General features: G+C 41.4%; 2 protein-coding genes across 2 annotated transcripts; one reads left to right on the top strand and one right to left on the bottom strand.

Annotated features, from left to right (window-relative positions):
- The first annotated feature begins 2608 nt into the window (after positions 1-2608).
- On the top strand, positions 2609-5156 carry ndufc2 (NADH:ubiquinone oxidoreductase subunit C2). The gene is given in 3 exon segments (NM_001165238.1): positions 2609-2855; positions 4354-4497; positions 4969-5156. Coding segments are annotated over 3 exon segments (330 nt in total). The 5' UTR covers positions 2609-2719; the 3' UTR covers positions 5019-5156.
- A 546-nt stretch (positions 5157-5702) lies between these two features.
- On the bottom strand, positions 5703-8004 carry thrsp (thyroid hormone responsive). The gene has a single exon (XM_021588558.3). The coding sequence runs from the start codon at positions 6305-6307 to the stop codon at positions 5855-5857; it is 453 nt and encodes a 150-aa protein (XP_021444233.1). The 5' UTR covers positions 6308-8004; the 3' UTR covers positions 5703-5854.
- Positions 8005-16416: the final 8412 nt, after the last annotated feature.

Genomic DNA, 16416 nt, shown 5'->3' with positions numbered 1-16416 from the left:
AGTAATACACAAAGTACAGGAGGGATATGATGATGATGATGATGATGTAGTAGGGAGTCATCAACCAGGGTAACTACATTATTACAGAATGACCACTGCTGTTCATTGATTATTTATTGCCATTCGTATCTATCGATTTATCCTGCTACTGGTCACTCACTATATTACTCCCCCACACTCTCCACACATACCCTCCTACTGTTTATTATCTATCCTGTTGCCTAGTGAATTTACCCCTGCCTCTATGTACATATCTACTTCAATGACATTTACATTTTTAGTCATTTAGAAAACACTGTTATCCAGAGCGACTTACAGTTGGTGCATTCATCTTAAGACAGCTACAGTAGGTGAGACAACCACATATCACAGGCAAAGTAATTACATTTTTACTTAATAAAGTAGCTATCAGCAAGGTCTGAGCTATTAAAGTCAAGTGTAAATGTTAGTTCACGAGGTGGGTGGAGGGGGGGGGGGGTACTGTGGGATTATTTAAGATACTCCTTGAAGAGGTAGGGGTTTCAGATGTTTTCGAAAGATGGGCAAGGACTCTGCCGTCCTACCTTCAGGGGGAGGCTGGTTCCACCATGGAGGTGCCAGGACAGAGAAGAGCTTGGACTGGGCTGAGCGAGAGCAGGGACCAGGGACCAGGGAATCTTGTTTCTCATGGTCTGAGAGTCCTTTAGGTGCCTTTTGGAAAATTCCAAGCGGGCTGTCAGGTGCCTTTTACTGAGGAGTGGCTTCCGTCTGGCCACTCTACCTTGATGCACTGTCAACTGTGGGACCTTATATAGACAGGTGACAGCCTTTCCAAATGTTTATTTATTTATTTTATTTTATTTCACCTTTATTTAACCAGGTAGGCAAGTTGAGAACAAGTTCTCATTTACAATTGCGACCTGGCCAAGATAAAGCAAAGCAGTTTGACACATACAATGACACAGAGTTACACATGGAGTAAAACAAACATACAGTCAATAATACAGTATAAACAAGTCTATATACGATGTGAGCAAATGAGGTGATATAAGGGAGGTAAAGGCAAAAAAAGGCCATGGTGGCAAAGTAAATACAATATAGCAAGTAAAACACTGGAATGGTAGATTTGCAGTGGAAGAATGTGCAAAGTAGAAATAAAAATAATGGGGTGCAAAGGAGCAAAATAAATAAATAAATAAAATAAATACAGTAGGGAAAGAGGTAGTTGTTTGGGCTAAATTATAGGTGGGCTATGTACAGATGCTGTAATATGTGAGCTGCTCTGACAGTTGGTGCTTAAAGCTAGTGAGGGAGATAAGTGTTTCCAGTTTCAGAGATTTTTGTAGTTCGTTCCAGTCATTGGCAGCAGAGAACTAGAAGGAGAGGCGGCCAAAGAAAGAATTGGTTTTGGGGGTGACCAGAGAGATATACCTGCTGGAGCGCGTGCTACAGGTGGGTGATGCTATGGTGACCAGCGAGCTGAGATTAGGGGGGACTTTACCTAGCAGGGTCTTGTAGATGACATGGAGCCAGTGGGTTTGGCGACGAGTATGAAGTGAGGGCCAGCCAACGAGAGCGTACAGGTCGCAATGGTGGGTAGTATATGGGGCTTTGGTGACAAAACGGATTGCACTGTGATAGACTACATCCAATTTGTTGAGTAGGGTATTGGAGGCTGTTTTGTAAATGACATCGCCGAAGTCGAAGATTGGTAGGATGGTCAGTTTTACAAGGGTATGTTTGGCAGCATGAGTGAAGGATGCTTTGTTACGAAATAGGAAGCCAATTCTAGATTTAACTTTGGATTGGAGATGTTTGATGTGGGTCTGGAAGGAGAGTTTACAGTCTAACCACCAGTCTAACACCTAGGTATTTGTAGTTGTCCACGTATTCTAAGTCAGAGCCGTCCAGAGTAGTGATGTTGGACAGGCGGGCAGGTGCAGGCAGCGATCGGTTGAAGAGCATGCATTTAGTTTTACTTGTATTTAAGAGCAATTGGAGGCAATGGAAGGAGATTTTTTTGGCATTGAAGCTTGCCTGGAGGGTTGTCCAATCAATTGAATTTAACACAAGTGGACTCCAATCAAGTTGTAGATACATCTCAAGGATGATCAATGGGAATAGGATGCACCTGAGCTCAATTTCGAGTCTCATAGCAAAGGGTCTGAATACTTATGTAAATAAGGTAATTCAGTTTTAGAATACGGCTGTAACGTAACAAAATGTGGAAATAGGGAAGGGGTCTGAATACTTTCTGAATGCACTGTATCTATCCAAAAACATGCTTTTTTATTGCAAAATATCCCCAACCATCAACTAGATCAAGTTTTATTCGTCACATGCACAAGTACAAATGTTTAACTTGCAAGAGCTACCCAACAGTGCAGTCCTATAAGAAATAGGACAGGAAGCTGAATACAGTGTCAGGGCCAATTGAAATGTAGTCAACTTTAGAGAGTTGGGACAAAATTATTGAATTAATAAAAATTGTTTTAATTTGATGAAAATAAACCATGCAAATGTGGTTGACTATAATACAAGGAATTTTGTGAACTGAAAAAGAGAATAATCAGATTTTTGGGGCGGAACCAGGTATTTTGGTTCCTTGACGGAGTGGTTTCACGGTTACACTGAACAGCTAAATAATATGCCCTTGGTTTCCTCTGTGAGGTGAAGCGCCAGCAGGCTAGTCAATAAAGTACATTTATAATAATTGTTTGGATCAGTGTATTTTCCCGACATGGGGCTCCCAGATGAGGCGAAGGCCCTTCCACCTCCAGGAATAATCAACCGAAACTCGGTCTGGCTCGGTGTTATCGGCTGGTGCTCTGCGATGCTACAGAATGCCCTCAACCGCAGGCCGCCCATGAAATCAGGTAGAGTCGGCTAGCACACTTTAGCACTAGCCGCTCAACAAGATCACCGTAACTAGCTGTTAGCTCGCTAGTTGGATCTCAACCCAGAGCCAAGTCAAACCATTTTAATGTCATAGGCTAGTTGTTGTTTTAATTATCAAACAAATGTAACGATTTAACGTTAAGTTAGTTAGCTGGCTACAAACACCCTACTGTAACCGGTAGTTAGCTTGACAACTGGCTACAAACACCAGAACACTGCTTGCCAACTTCTATTCTTAACAACAAAAAAAATCACTGTCTTCTGTAAATTAATGTTCAAGAAGGTAACGTTACATTATAATACACTGCAGTATGGAACATATATTTTATAGTCTGCAATAATAACTGGGATCGATTGATCTATGAAATGTGGCCATTTTCAGTTGACTGACAGCATATCAGTCATGGGGTTTGGTATAATTTGTTAAAGGTTCCATCATGAATCTGTATTTCAAAAACTTCACGTAAATAATAAGGTTACCAACAAACAACACATACAAAGTTGTATAGTGTTAGAATAAGATACCGTGTAGGGAGTGGTCTATTTTACAAATGTTTCACTCCCCATGTTTATTCCCGAAAAATTTCCTCATTCTGGTAGTCTATCGACAAAAACATTTTAAGGGAAAGCTACATGGTGAGTTGCTACACTGTTCTGCAGCTAGTTAGCTTGGTGAATTGATCATGTTATTTTGTATGTGTTTGTTTCCAAGTTTTTGGAACAGATTCCTGTTGGAACGTTCCACAAATTATACCCACCCTCAGTCATGTCAGGATGTCTTATAGCGTCGATGCAACCATCTACAAATTTAAAATAGGCTTTATAGGTATTTTAATAATATAGAAATGACACTTTACCAGGCTGATCTAGGCTAACACTAGCTACAGATTGTAACACCAGAATGGGATTTAACCCCCCTAAATTGATATCTATTATATCTATTATATATTTGGGGCGGCAGGTTGGCCTAGTGGTTAGAGCTTTGGACTAGTAACCGGAAGGTTGCGAGTTCAAAACCCCCGAGCTGACAAGGTACAAATCTGTCGTTCTGCCCCCGAACAGGCAGTTAGTTAACCCACTGTTCCTAGGCCGTCATTGAAAATAAGAATTTGTTCTTAACTGACTTGCCTCGTTAAATAAAGGTAAAATAAATTTTAAAAAAATAAAAAATATTGGAAGTTACAGGTCTGCCAAAAATTTTTTTTTAAAAACATCAGGGATTTTTTTTTCAACTAACTGCAGTCTCATAAAATGACTGTGTACAGTTGCAGGAGGTCCAGTTTGAATTTAGAACAATCTCTGTTATTAAAATGTTTTTTTTTGCTCCATGAATTAATCCAACAATGTGTACGCTGCCTTCTTGTCTATTTCAAATATTCTCTCATTGATCTAGACCGGTGAGTGTCATCATGATATGCGACGACAGGTGGACCCACCTGTATCGATCAATGGCCTGTATTTGTCATTGTCTTTCAGGTGTTCACCGGCAAGCCTTGCTGGCATCCATTGGTTGGTTCATTGGTTACCATGTCACCAAACACGAGAACTACACATACGCTAGATTGGACCGAGACATGAACGAATACGTACGACTCCACCCAGAGAACTTTTCAGACAAAGGTAAATGGATTGGACTGATGTCCACATAGAAAGACACAAATGCCTCTGTGTTCAAGACAAGTCAATCACTAGGCTAGATTCTAGCAACAACACCCCCCATAGCTTCATAATGTTCTCATGGACCATCAGAAAAATGACACAGGCCTGTTTCTTCTAGTCACAGGCCTGTTTCTTCTAGTCACAGGCCTGTTTCTTCTAGTCACAGGCCTGTTTCTTTCTAGTCACAAACCAGGCTCTAGCTCTGGCTGTGTCCCCAAAGAAATACCATCCTGCACCAAATGTTACGTCATTGGCACATTTTGATGTTATTGATTTCTTACATTTTATATGGCATTGACATACACAGAGCAATCAACCCAGCTTGTTTCACAAAACTCGGGCAACTAACTGATATGTACATATGTCAGTCATTTTTATTCAATATTTAATCAAGTGTTGTTGTTTTTTTGTGGTGTGTGTTAATCTCCACAGAGAAGAAGACATTTGCTGAGATTGTGGAGCCTTTTCACCCAATTCGCTGAGTGTAGGAGGCTGGCTGAAGGAGAAGAGAACACTTTACCATCTGTCTCTGTCGTCCCTAGTTGGTGTTATTGCAATCACCCCATTATATTATGTAAAACCCTAAAGAGTCTTGTATATAATAAAACAAAATCCTACTCAAATAATGTGTTCTTGTTTACACATAATATCATTCCTCTCCAATAAAGTGTTGTCATTATGTTTCAGATAACAGGGCGTATTATCGCCTGTTGTTCATGGATAGAGAATAGCATTATGTACTCATTCAATGTGACAGTTACCTTGGACGCCCAGGCTTTGATCACCAAGTCGAGCTGAAAGCTTGTGACAGGCTGCAGGCCTGGGCAATTCCAGTCCTCTGGGGAGGGGGGGGGGGGGTCTGATGGGTATAACACTTCTTCTCCCCCCCCCCCTCCCCATCCCTAGTAAACATGTAGCTGATTTAAACTACTTGCACCTTTAACTGAAGATCACGAGGACACAATTCTGAGCTGTTTACAATTCACACATAATTAAATATCAGAATCATTATCTGCTATGTTAGTCTTGATGAATGCATAATGGGGAAGTAGATCATCTAACAAACATATCCTGTAGCTGCTCTATGTTATTTTATTTTACTCCAATCACTAAAGTGTCTTGGACATTTAAAAAAAACAACAAAAAAAACAACAGACATGCAGAAGTCAGTTTCGACAAAAGCACCTTTTATTCAATTTTACACACGACTTGGTGTTGACAGTATATGTAAACAGCTTGACAGTTGTACATCTTATGTTCAAGCCCCAAAATGTATTGCTTGTTTTGTCGATTGGGGGTTAACCTGAGTCTTCTTATTCTAGTTCATTATTCTGATGATGTCCATGTACTTGGTTGTGACACCCTGGGACTTCTTGGTGAGGTTTCCCATGACAGAGAAAAGCCCCCTGAGGTGGAAGTGGAACAAGGCCTCTGGGTCAGCCTCCAGCATGGGCTCCAGGGTCTTATTCTGGGCCAGGTAGGTCTGGTTCTTGGCCTTGCGGTCGTCCAGCGTGACCAGACCACTCTCCACTGTGTTCCTGACAGCCTTCAGCATCAGGTAGTAGTCATACAGGTCTTTACGGGAGCTTTCGGCTGCAGAGTGACAGTCCTGGAAACAGTCGTCGTCAGTGTCGGAGTCTGACTCCACATCTCGGAGGAGGCTAGGGAGGAGGACAGTCTGTTCCATGTTGTGAACTGCGGCGCTGTAGCGCCTCAGAGCCAGGAGCAGGCAACCCCGGTTCAGCTTGGTGTTGGTCTCGGCAGACTGCATGGCAGAGGTTCCAGGTGGATGGATGGTTCTGGTAAAGATGGCTTTTTCCTGGGCTGTTGGTGATCAGGTGGTGGGGATGGGGCTGGAAGCCTGAATGCAGTGCAAGGAGCTGAGGGGGAGTATTGGGGCTTTATAGGCTACGATAAGCCTACCTGAGGTGGGCCGGGCTGGTCGACTGTAGTTATGCAATAGGATGGGGTGATCCTTTGAGGGACATTGTGGCTGTAATGTTGAACCAAGGACAATAGGTCAACTGTAGTTATGCAATAGGATGGGTTAATCCTTTGAGGGACATTGTAACTGTAATGTTGAACCATGGCCAATAAGTCATTGTTTACTTTTCACAAGCTTTATTTTAGGGCTGACCCCATTTAGTTGTCTGGTCGATGGGCTGTTCGTCGACAGACCTTTTAAATGAGCATTGGCAAAAATATATTTTTAAATGTTATGGTACACAAGACACATGTCTGAGTGGACTAATCCATTGTAGAGGCCTGTCTCCGTGGACTAATCCATTGTAGAGGCCTGTCTGAGTGGACTAATCCATTGTAGAGGCCCGTCTGAGTGGACTAATCCATTGTAGAGGCCTGTCTGAGTGGACTAATCCATTGTAGAGGCCTGTCTGAGTGGACTAATCCATTGTAGAGGCCTGTCTGAGTGGACTAATCCATTGTAGAGGCCTGTCTCAGTGGACTATTCCGGAGGCCCGTCTCAGTGGACTAATCCATTGCGGAGGTCTGTCTGAGTGGACTAAACTATTGTGGAGGCCTGTCACAGTGGACTAATCCATTGTAGAGGCCTGTCTCAGTGGACTAATCCATTGTAGAGGCCTGTCTGAGTGGACTAATCTATTGTAGAGGCCTGTCTCCGTGGACTAATCCATTATAGAGGCCTGTCTGAGTGGACTAATCCATTGTGGAGGCCTGTCTGAGTGGACTAATCCATTGTTGAGGCCTGTCTGAGTGGACTAATCCATTGTAGAGGTCTGTCTGAGTGGACTAATCCATTATAGAGTTCTGTCAGAGTGGACTAATCCATTATAGAGTTCTGTCAGAGTGGACTAATCCATTATAGAGTTCTGTCAGAGTGGACTAATCCATTGTAGAGGCCTGTCAGAGTGGACTAATCCATAGGCGACATAATGTCAGAATCTGCTAAGTCAGCAGCAGGGTGAGATGGCTGGCCCAGAACAGGTTTTTGTTTCTTCTTCTGGTTAGGCTATATTGATCTCTGGCTCCCTCTAGTAATTGGTGAGCCTTCATTTTTAATGGCAGTACTTACAGCATCAGACAAGCTCAGTAGCCTACTTATAGTTGATTGTATTCAAACATAGTGGTGTCTATGCATGGAAAAGTATACGTTTTAAAAATGTAGACCACTTTTGGCCAGGAAAAGATGACTCTTGGTCGACCAATATATTATTTATTTTTTTTGTCGGAGACAGCCCTACTTTCTTTTCCTTGGCAGTGGTCCATGGACAGTGCAACACGTTGACCGCGTGTGATGAAGAAATCTTTTTGCCCATTGCGGCATCGGTTATCTCAAGCATAACATCACCTTTTGTAATTCCTTCGTTGAGGCTGTGGTTAAAACCGTGCGATGTCTCAAATCAGCTCATATGCTCTGGTCGTTATTTTTGACTTTAATTTGTCATCCAACAGATATAGATTACTTTCTTTTTTTGTTTACATAGTTTATGAAAACTAATTTAAAGGATTAAAGTGGTGAAAATGTTTCATGTAAACATATAGTCAAGTGTATCGTACAAAACCTCCAAAAATGTACAGTTTGATCAGAATGTGATACCAGTGTTGCTTTATTCAACACATTTCATAGCGAGACCACCTTTTGTTTGGATTGGCAGGGTGCTACCATACAGATGTACTCAGTCCTTATCAGGTTAGCTGTCTCAGCACAAAATCCTAAAATTAGAAAAGTGAAGAGTGATAGAGTAGTACACTACATGACCAAGGAACAAGAAGTACACGACATGGTGCCTAGACACCATACCTCTATACTTACACTACAAAAGTATGTGGACACCTGCTTGTACAACATCTCATTCCAAAATCATGGGCATTAATATGGAGTTGGTCCCCCCCCCCCCCCCCCCTTTGCTGCCGTAACAGCCTCCACTCTTCTGGGAAGGCTTTCCACTAGAGGAGGACTAGAAAGAGCTGTGGTGACAGAACATTCCTGCGGGAACTTGCTTCCATTTGCTGCAAGAGCCTTAGTGAGGTCAGACACTGGTGTTTGGTCGATTAGGCCTGGCTCGCAGTCAGCATTCCAATTCAATCCAAAGGTATTCATGCTGAAACATGCTGAAACAGGAAAGGGCCTGCCCCAAATGGTTTCTACAAAATAGGAAGCATAGAATTGTCTAGAATGTATGCTGTAGCATTAAGATTTCCCTTCACTGGAACTGAGGCCTAGCGCGAACCATGAAAAACAGCTCCAGACCATTATTCCTCCTCCACCAAACTTTACAGTTGGCACTATCTATGCATTTGAGCAGGTAGCATTCTCCTGGCGTCCGCCAAACCATATTCGTCCATCAGACTGCCAAAGACGGCAAGCTTTACACCAATCCAGCCGACATTTAGCAGATCTTAGGCTTGTGTGTGTCTGTTCGGCCAAGGAAACCCATTTCATGAAGCTCCCGACGAACAGTTCTTGTGCTGATGTTGCTTCCAGAGGCAGTTTGGAACTCGGCAGTGCTGCAATCGAGGACTGAGGATTTTTACACTCTACGCGCTTCATCACTCGGCGGTCCCGTTCTGTGAGATTGTGTGGTCTACCACTTCGTGGCTGAGCCGTTGTTGCTCCTAGACGTTTCCACTTCACAATAACAGCTCTTACAGTTGACCGGGGCAGCTCTAGCAGGGCAGACATTTGACAAACTGACTTGTTGGAAAGGTGGCATCCTATGACGGTGCCACGTTGAAAGTCACTGAGCTCTTCAGTACGGGGCCATTCTACTGCCAATGTTTGTCTATGGAGATTGCATGACTGTGTGTTCAATCTTATACACCTGTCAGCAACGGGTGTGGCTGAAATAGCAGAATCGACTAATTTGAAGGGGAATCCACTAATACTTTTGGCCACGTAGTTTATGTATTCTAATATAAATATGTACTTTAGGAGGAAAATGTCCATCATACGTTGAGCAAGGACAACAACTGCTCCCAGACACCGATGACGTGGATGTCGATTAAGGCAGCAACCTACACCTCTCTGATTCAGAAGGGTTGGGTTAAATGCGGAAGACACATTTCAGTTGAATGCATTCAGTTAGGGAACCCCCTTCCTAGGGCTGTTGAAGTGACCATATTACCGCCACACCGGCAGTCACAATTCATGAAGGCTGGTCAAATTCCACTTTACCGTTTAGTCACCATAATTAGACTTCTCTAAGCTCTGATGCTACTGATGGTCATTCGTAGCTTAGCAAACTTGCTAACTGCCTGGTACTCTGCACTCTATTGTCCCTCTAATCACTCTGACATCAATGCAAATGTTATCGATAATCCAATCAAACACTTCATGAGAGCCCATGTTGTGTTTTGTTGTGCAACATTTCTATAGGCTATGTAATTGCGTGAGAAAACAGAGTGATGGCCTCTAATAAAAAGAGGAGAATCCCATTCGCTTTCTATAGGCTAGGCCTACTATATGTATTTCTCAACTTTCCTAATACTAAGCACATTTCTTATCTTTACAACAGGAGTATAGCCTACCTGGCCTACATGAAAATGAACCATGTTAAAGCGTCATCCATTTGGGGTGGCAGGTAGCCTAGTGGTTAGAGCTTTGGACTAGTTGCAAGTTCAAATCCCCAAGCTGACAAGGTACAAATCTGTCGTTCTGCCCCTGAACAAGGCAGCTTTGAGTAAAGCCAGAGTGTCTATGTATGCGGATGACTCAACACTATACATGTCAGCTACTACAGTGACTGAAATGACTGCTACACTCAACAAAGAGCTTTAGTTAGTTTCAGAATGGGTGGCAAGGAATAAGTTAGTCCTAAATATGTCCAAAACTGAAAGCATTGTATTTGGGACAAAACATTCACCCTAAACCTCAACTAAATCTTGCAATGAATAATGTGGAAATTGAGGTGACTAAACTGATTGTAAACTGTCATATTATAAAGCACTGCTCTGCCTTCTTAACAACACTATCAACAAGGCAGGTCCTACAGGCCCTAGTTTCTACCTTCTTAACAACACTATCAACAAGGCAGGTCCTACAGGCTCTAGTTTCTACCTTCTTAACAACACTATCAACAAGGCAGGTCCTACAGGCCCTAGTTTCTACCTTCTTAACAGAACTATAAACAAGGCAGGTCCTACAGGCCCTAGTTTCTACCTTCTTAACAACACTATCAACAAGGCAGGTCCTACAGGCTCTAGTTTCTACCTTCTTAACAACACTATCAACAAGGCAGGTCCAACAGGCTCTAGTTTCTACCTTCTTAACAACACTATCAACAAGGCAGGTCCTACAGGCCCTAGTTTCTACCTTCTTAACAACACTATCAACAAGGCAGGTCCTACAGGTCCTAGTTTCTACCTTCTTAACAACACTATCAACAAGGCAGGTCCTACAGGCCCTAGTTTCTACCTTCTTAACAACACTATCAACAAGGCAGGTCCTACAGGCTCTAGTTTCTACCTTCTTAACAACACTATCAACAAGGCAGGGCCTACAGGCCCTAGTTTTGTCACACCTTGACCTGGTGTCAGGTGCCACAAAGAGGGACTTTGCAATTGGCACAGCTGGCCCTTAAATATATACAGAGAGCTAATATTAATAATATGCATGTCAATCTCTCCTGGTTCAAAGTGGAGGAGAGACTGACTTCCTCACTACTTTTTTAAAAATTATATATTTTTTTATTGAATATTTGAAACATACAATATACTTGCAGTTCAATAACTACATCGTACCAGTCATCCAACAGACTCCCATTCAGAGAGACACACAGAAGCATCCAGGGTCAATGCCCTGCTCAAGGGGGCATGTTGACCGATCTCCCACCAGGCCAAAAAATGTGAACCCGAACCCTCCAAGATCCCCCCCACAGTCCCCCAATAGCTGTCCCTCAACCATTCAAGACTCCTCCCACAGTCTAAAAGCATAGGAAGAAAAATACAATTAATTCCATTCCCCTCCCCCAAGAGGGGAATGGAACCTTGAAAATGAACGAAAGAGAAAAAAAGGAAAAGACAGAAGAAAACAGCAAAAAAATGAAAAATAAAACAAAACAACAACATTTAAAACAAAGGACATCAAGGAACTGAAATCATAACAGCAATGCCAACTGTATAGGTTTGTGTGCATGTCTGGCACTATTACATGTATGTGGGTGTTCTTGTATGTGTTTATTTGAATGAGAGCGTGTGTATAGGCATGTGTACTAACACCTGCACGGCATCAGCCTCAGGCAAACCGGCATTAGTTGTAAAAACACTGCCACTTAGTGTCATTCAAATGTACTTTTATTATGATTTATTTTTATACTTTTATATTTTACCATCTATCTCTCACACAGTAACTCCACTCCCACTTGTCTCCAATTCCACATACCAGCCCTCAGCTTCCCTCAGCCCATCCCAACCCTCAGCCCATCCCATCCCAACCCTCAGCTTCTCTCAGCCCATCGCAACCCCCAGCTTCCCTCAGCCCATCCCAACCCTCAGCTTCCCTCAGACCATCCCATCCCAAACCTCAGCTTCCCTCAGCCCATCCCATCTATCTCTGCTGGCCACCCACTTCGTGTTTCTACGCAACACATATCTTTCAACTATGCTGTGATGTTTAACGTACAATTTCAATCTATCTAATCGAATAGAATCTACAGATTGCGAGTTGAAGATCAATACTTTTACTAAGAGTATTAGTATGTTAGTAATTGACTGACCCGGTCTCTCCAGATCTCCTAACAGTACTATTTCTAGGGTCAATTTTAGATCAATGTTCTGCATTTACAGCTATTCCTGAACCTGAGACCAGAAACAGGCTATCTGAGGGCAATACCAAAATAAATGGTCTATTGATTTTTTATTTATTTCACACTTTATTTAACCAAGTAGGCTAGTTGAGAACAAGTTCTCATTTACAATTGCGACCTGGCCAAGATAAAGCAAAGCAGTTCGACACATACAACAACACAGAGTTACACATGGAGTAAAACAAACATACAGTCAATAATACAGTATAAACAAGTCTATATACGATGTGAGCAAATGAGGTGAGATAAAGGAGGTAAAGGCAAAAAAAGGCCATGGTGGCAAAGTAAATACAATATAGCAAGTAAAACACTGGAATGGTAGTTTTGCAATGGAAGAATGTGCAAAGTAGAAATAAAAATAATGGGGTGCAAAGGAGCAAAATAAATAAATTAATTAAATACAGTTGGGAAAGAGGTAGTTGTTTGGGCTAAATTATAGGTGGGCTATGTACAGGTGCAGTAATCTGTGAGCTGCTCTGACAGTTGGTGCTTAAAGCTAGTGAGGGAGATAAGTGTTTCCAGTTTCAGAGATTTTTGTAGTTCGTTCCAGTCATTGGCAGCAGAGAACTGGAAGGAGAGGCGGCCAAAGAAAGAATTGGTTTTGGGGGTGACCAGAGAGATATACCTGCTGGAGCGCGGGCTACAGGTGGGTGATGCTAGATGTTTGATGTGAGTCTGGAAGGAGAGTTTACAGTCTAACCAGACACCTAGGTATTTGTAGTTGTCCACATATTCTAGGTCGGAACTGTCCAGGGTGGTGATGCTGGTCGGGCGGGTGCGGACAGCGAACGGTTGAAGAGCATGTATTTGGTTTTACTAGCGTTTAAGGAGTTCAGGAAGGAGGAAGGAGTTTAGCCGTAATATTTGTTATATCTTTCCAGGGGGATGAAATTGAAATTGTAGCCAGCTCTGCAATGCTTGTTTGAAGAAGAGAGATACTTTGAAAAAAAATATTATTTTCAATTAATCGAAAATGAGACATGGCAATCTGCGCAAAGGCAAAAAAAAGGTCATTTTTAAACAATGATTGAGCTTTTCTTATTAATCTACTTTTGGGTTCAAATAAAACTTTTGAATGAGTGAAGCTTTTAGAGAGAGGTTTAGTGTTTTTATATTTAATAATCTCAACCCACCCAATTCACATTCATTATATAGACAGGCTCGTTTTATTTTGTCTGGTTTAGCGTCCCAGATAAAGCACAGTATTTTTTCCCTCATGTGATCTGAAAAACGAATCATCAGGAGTAGACAGCGCTATGCATTTCACTAGTATTTTTGCATCACAACATTGAAGTGTAAGGGGCCTCCAGTTTTATAGATAGACTGGGTTTTTATATTCGCCATCTGGGTCTTGTTTTAATAATAGAGAAATCAGACCTTCCTGCTGAGTACCTGACAGACTACCATTTCTATAGGAGTAGATAAAACAAGCTAACAATGGAGCTTTAAGTGTATGAAAAAAATACTTGATATACCTCCACCAGTATCCCATCACAATACCCCATAATGACATCACAATACCCCATAATGACATCACAATACCCCATAATGACATCACCCTGGGGTTTTTCCAGACTGAGAGGATTTAATAGCCTCAAAAAGTTATTCCTCTGTAATTTGGCTTTGGCACTGATCTTTCTGTACATTTGTTAATTTTCCATTTTTTATATTATTTGGAAAAAATTCCTTACCGTGATCTTCATTCAGTGGGAGAGGATGAGACGGAAAAGAGAACATCTGCCTCAAATAATTAGCTTCCTCTTTTAAAATATAATTCGGAGAAGCATAGATGACTCTGTCTTCAGTAACGAGTTTATGCAAATTCCTTTTGTTAGTGTTCCTGCATCGGAGATTCAGGAAGACTTTTGTGCATTTTTCTCCATATTCCATCCAGTTGGCTTTATTTATTTTTTTATAATAGATTACATTAGATCGTTCTTGAATAAGTTCCTCAAGTTCTTTTTGTTTTTCCTCTAACTTATTTTGTATCTCTGTAGTATTGTTTTTATTGCTATCTACCTGTACTATTAGTTCATGGATTTCCGTTGTCAGTCTTGTCTCTTTAGCCAGAAACTGCTTTTTTATTATTGATGAATATTGAATTGAATGACCCCTGAAGGTACATTTTAAAGGTATCCCAAACAATAAGGGGATTTGCTGATCCTATATTATACTGGAACATTTTTGTAATAAATTATTTTGTTTTAGTTAAAAATGAGTTGTCCTCCAGTAAACTTTGATTCAATTTCCAATATCCCCGTCCACATGGAAACTATATGAGCTATGTGAAGGCCAATTAGATGATGATCCGATCACATTCTGTCTCCTATTAAAACTTTTTTAACCTTTAATGCAAGAGAGAAAGAGACAAGAAAGTAGTCAAGACGACTGGCTTGATTAAGTCTCCTCCCATCTCACTAGGTCGGGAATTTTTAGTCTCCAAATATACACTATTTATAATGTGTCCATAATATTTGAGATTTCCTTAAGGGTATGGTGATGATAGTTTGTATAGCGATTACCTTTACGGTCCATTGAGGTTTCTTAACACTGTGTTATAGTCTCCTACCATAATGATTAGATCATTTGTTATCTGTAAGTTCAATAAATTGGTATAAATATTTGAAGAAGTGTGGATCATCCTGATTTGGACCATATAGATTAATGAGCCAAATCTCTTTTTCATCCACTTCTCATCTTCAAAAGGATCCACCTTCCTTGTGAATCATTCCTGCCTATTTGCATTCAGATCGACATTTGTGTTAATTAATATCATCACACTTCATCACTACTGGTATTTATGAGAGGTATTGACAAGCTGAATGCACCGAGCTGTCTGTCTAAACTACTGGCACACAGCTCAGAACACCCATGCGTACCCCACAAGACATGCCACCAGAGGTCACAATCCCCCAAGTCCAGAACAGACTATGGGAGGCTCACAGTACTACATAGAGCCATGACTACATGGAACTCTATTCCACAGTACTACATAGAGCCATGACTACATGGAACTCTATTCCACATCAGGTAATTAATTCAGCAGTAGAATCAGATTTAAAAAATACACCTTATGGAACAGTGGGGACTGTGAAGAGACACACACACAGGTACAGGCATACACACACAATCACTAGCACTCACACTCTACACACGCATACATTGTAATATTATTGTATGGTGGTATTATACATTTTGTATATTAGATATGTAGTGGTGTACTAATGTTATATTATGTACTGTTTTATCTTTTGTTTTATATGTCATGTAATTGCCTTAATGTGTTTGGACCCCAGGAAGTGTAGCTGCTGAGGATCCCCAATAAATTCTGCCGTGTGCACATCGCTGCACTGATAATGTGTAGAAATAGCCTAATAGTTTATCAACATTTTAAGCTAAACATTCCGCTGATCAGCCACATTGTGTAATTATTTATATATATTTTTTACAATCTGTAGATGAATACCAGTTAGTTGTTCATCCGCAGTGTTACTTCTCTAACCTGAAAAGCTCAAACCCCTAAGCAACACCCTACATACAATCCAACAGTACCACAGTTGTGTGCCATTTTGTAGTAAAGCAAAAGTACTTCACAGCAGCAAATGTAAAACTGTTGAATAAATGGTATTTCTGTTGGAAGCAGGCACCAATATGGTTCTGTAGGTCCTCTACTGTTGAATAAATGGTATTTCTGTTGGAAGCAGGCACCATGGTTCCGTAGATCCTCTACTGTTGAATAAATGGTGTTTCTGTTGGAAGCAGGCACCATGGTTCCGTAGGTCCTCTACTGTTGAATAAATGGTATTTCTGTTGGAAGCAGGCACCAATATGGTTCCGTAGATCCTCTACTGTTGAATAAATGGTGTTTCTGTTGGAAGCAGGCACCATGGTTCCGTAGGTCCTCCACTGTTGAATAAATGGTGTTTCTGTTGGAAGCAGGCACCATGGTTCCGTAGGTCCTCCACTGTTGAATAAATGGTGTTTCTGTTGGAAGCAGGCACCATGGTTCCGTAGGTCCTCTACTGTTGAATAAATGGTATTTCTGTTGGAAGCAGGCACCAATATGGTTCCGTAGGTCCTCTACTGTTGAATAAAT

This window comes from Oncorhynchus mykiss, chromosome 27 (genome assembly GCF_057628025.1).
Source record: "Oncorhynchus mykiss isolate SJ-2025 chromosome 27, ASM5762802v1, whole genome shotgun sequence".
Taxonomy (NCBI): Eukaryota; Metazoa; Chordata; class Actinopteri; order Salmoniformes; family Salmonidae; genus Oncorhynchus; species Oncorhynchus mykiss.
The sequence above is the reverse complement of the archived record's forward strand: the minus strand, read 5'-3'. Positions and strand labels throughout refer to the sequence as shown.

Bases quoted from the DNA above. Each gene is read 5' to 3' on its own strand.
- thrsp (XM_021588558.3), bottom strand. From the start codon at position 6,307: ATGCAGTCTGCCGAGACCAACACCAAGCTGAACCGGGGTTGCCTGCTC.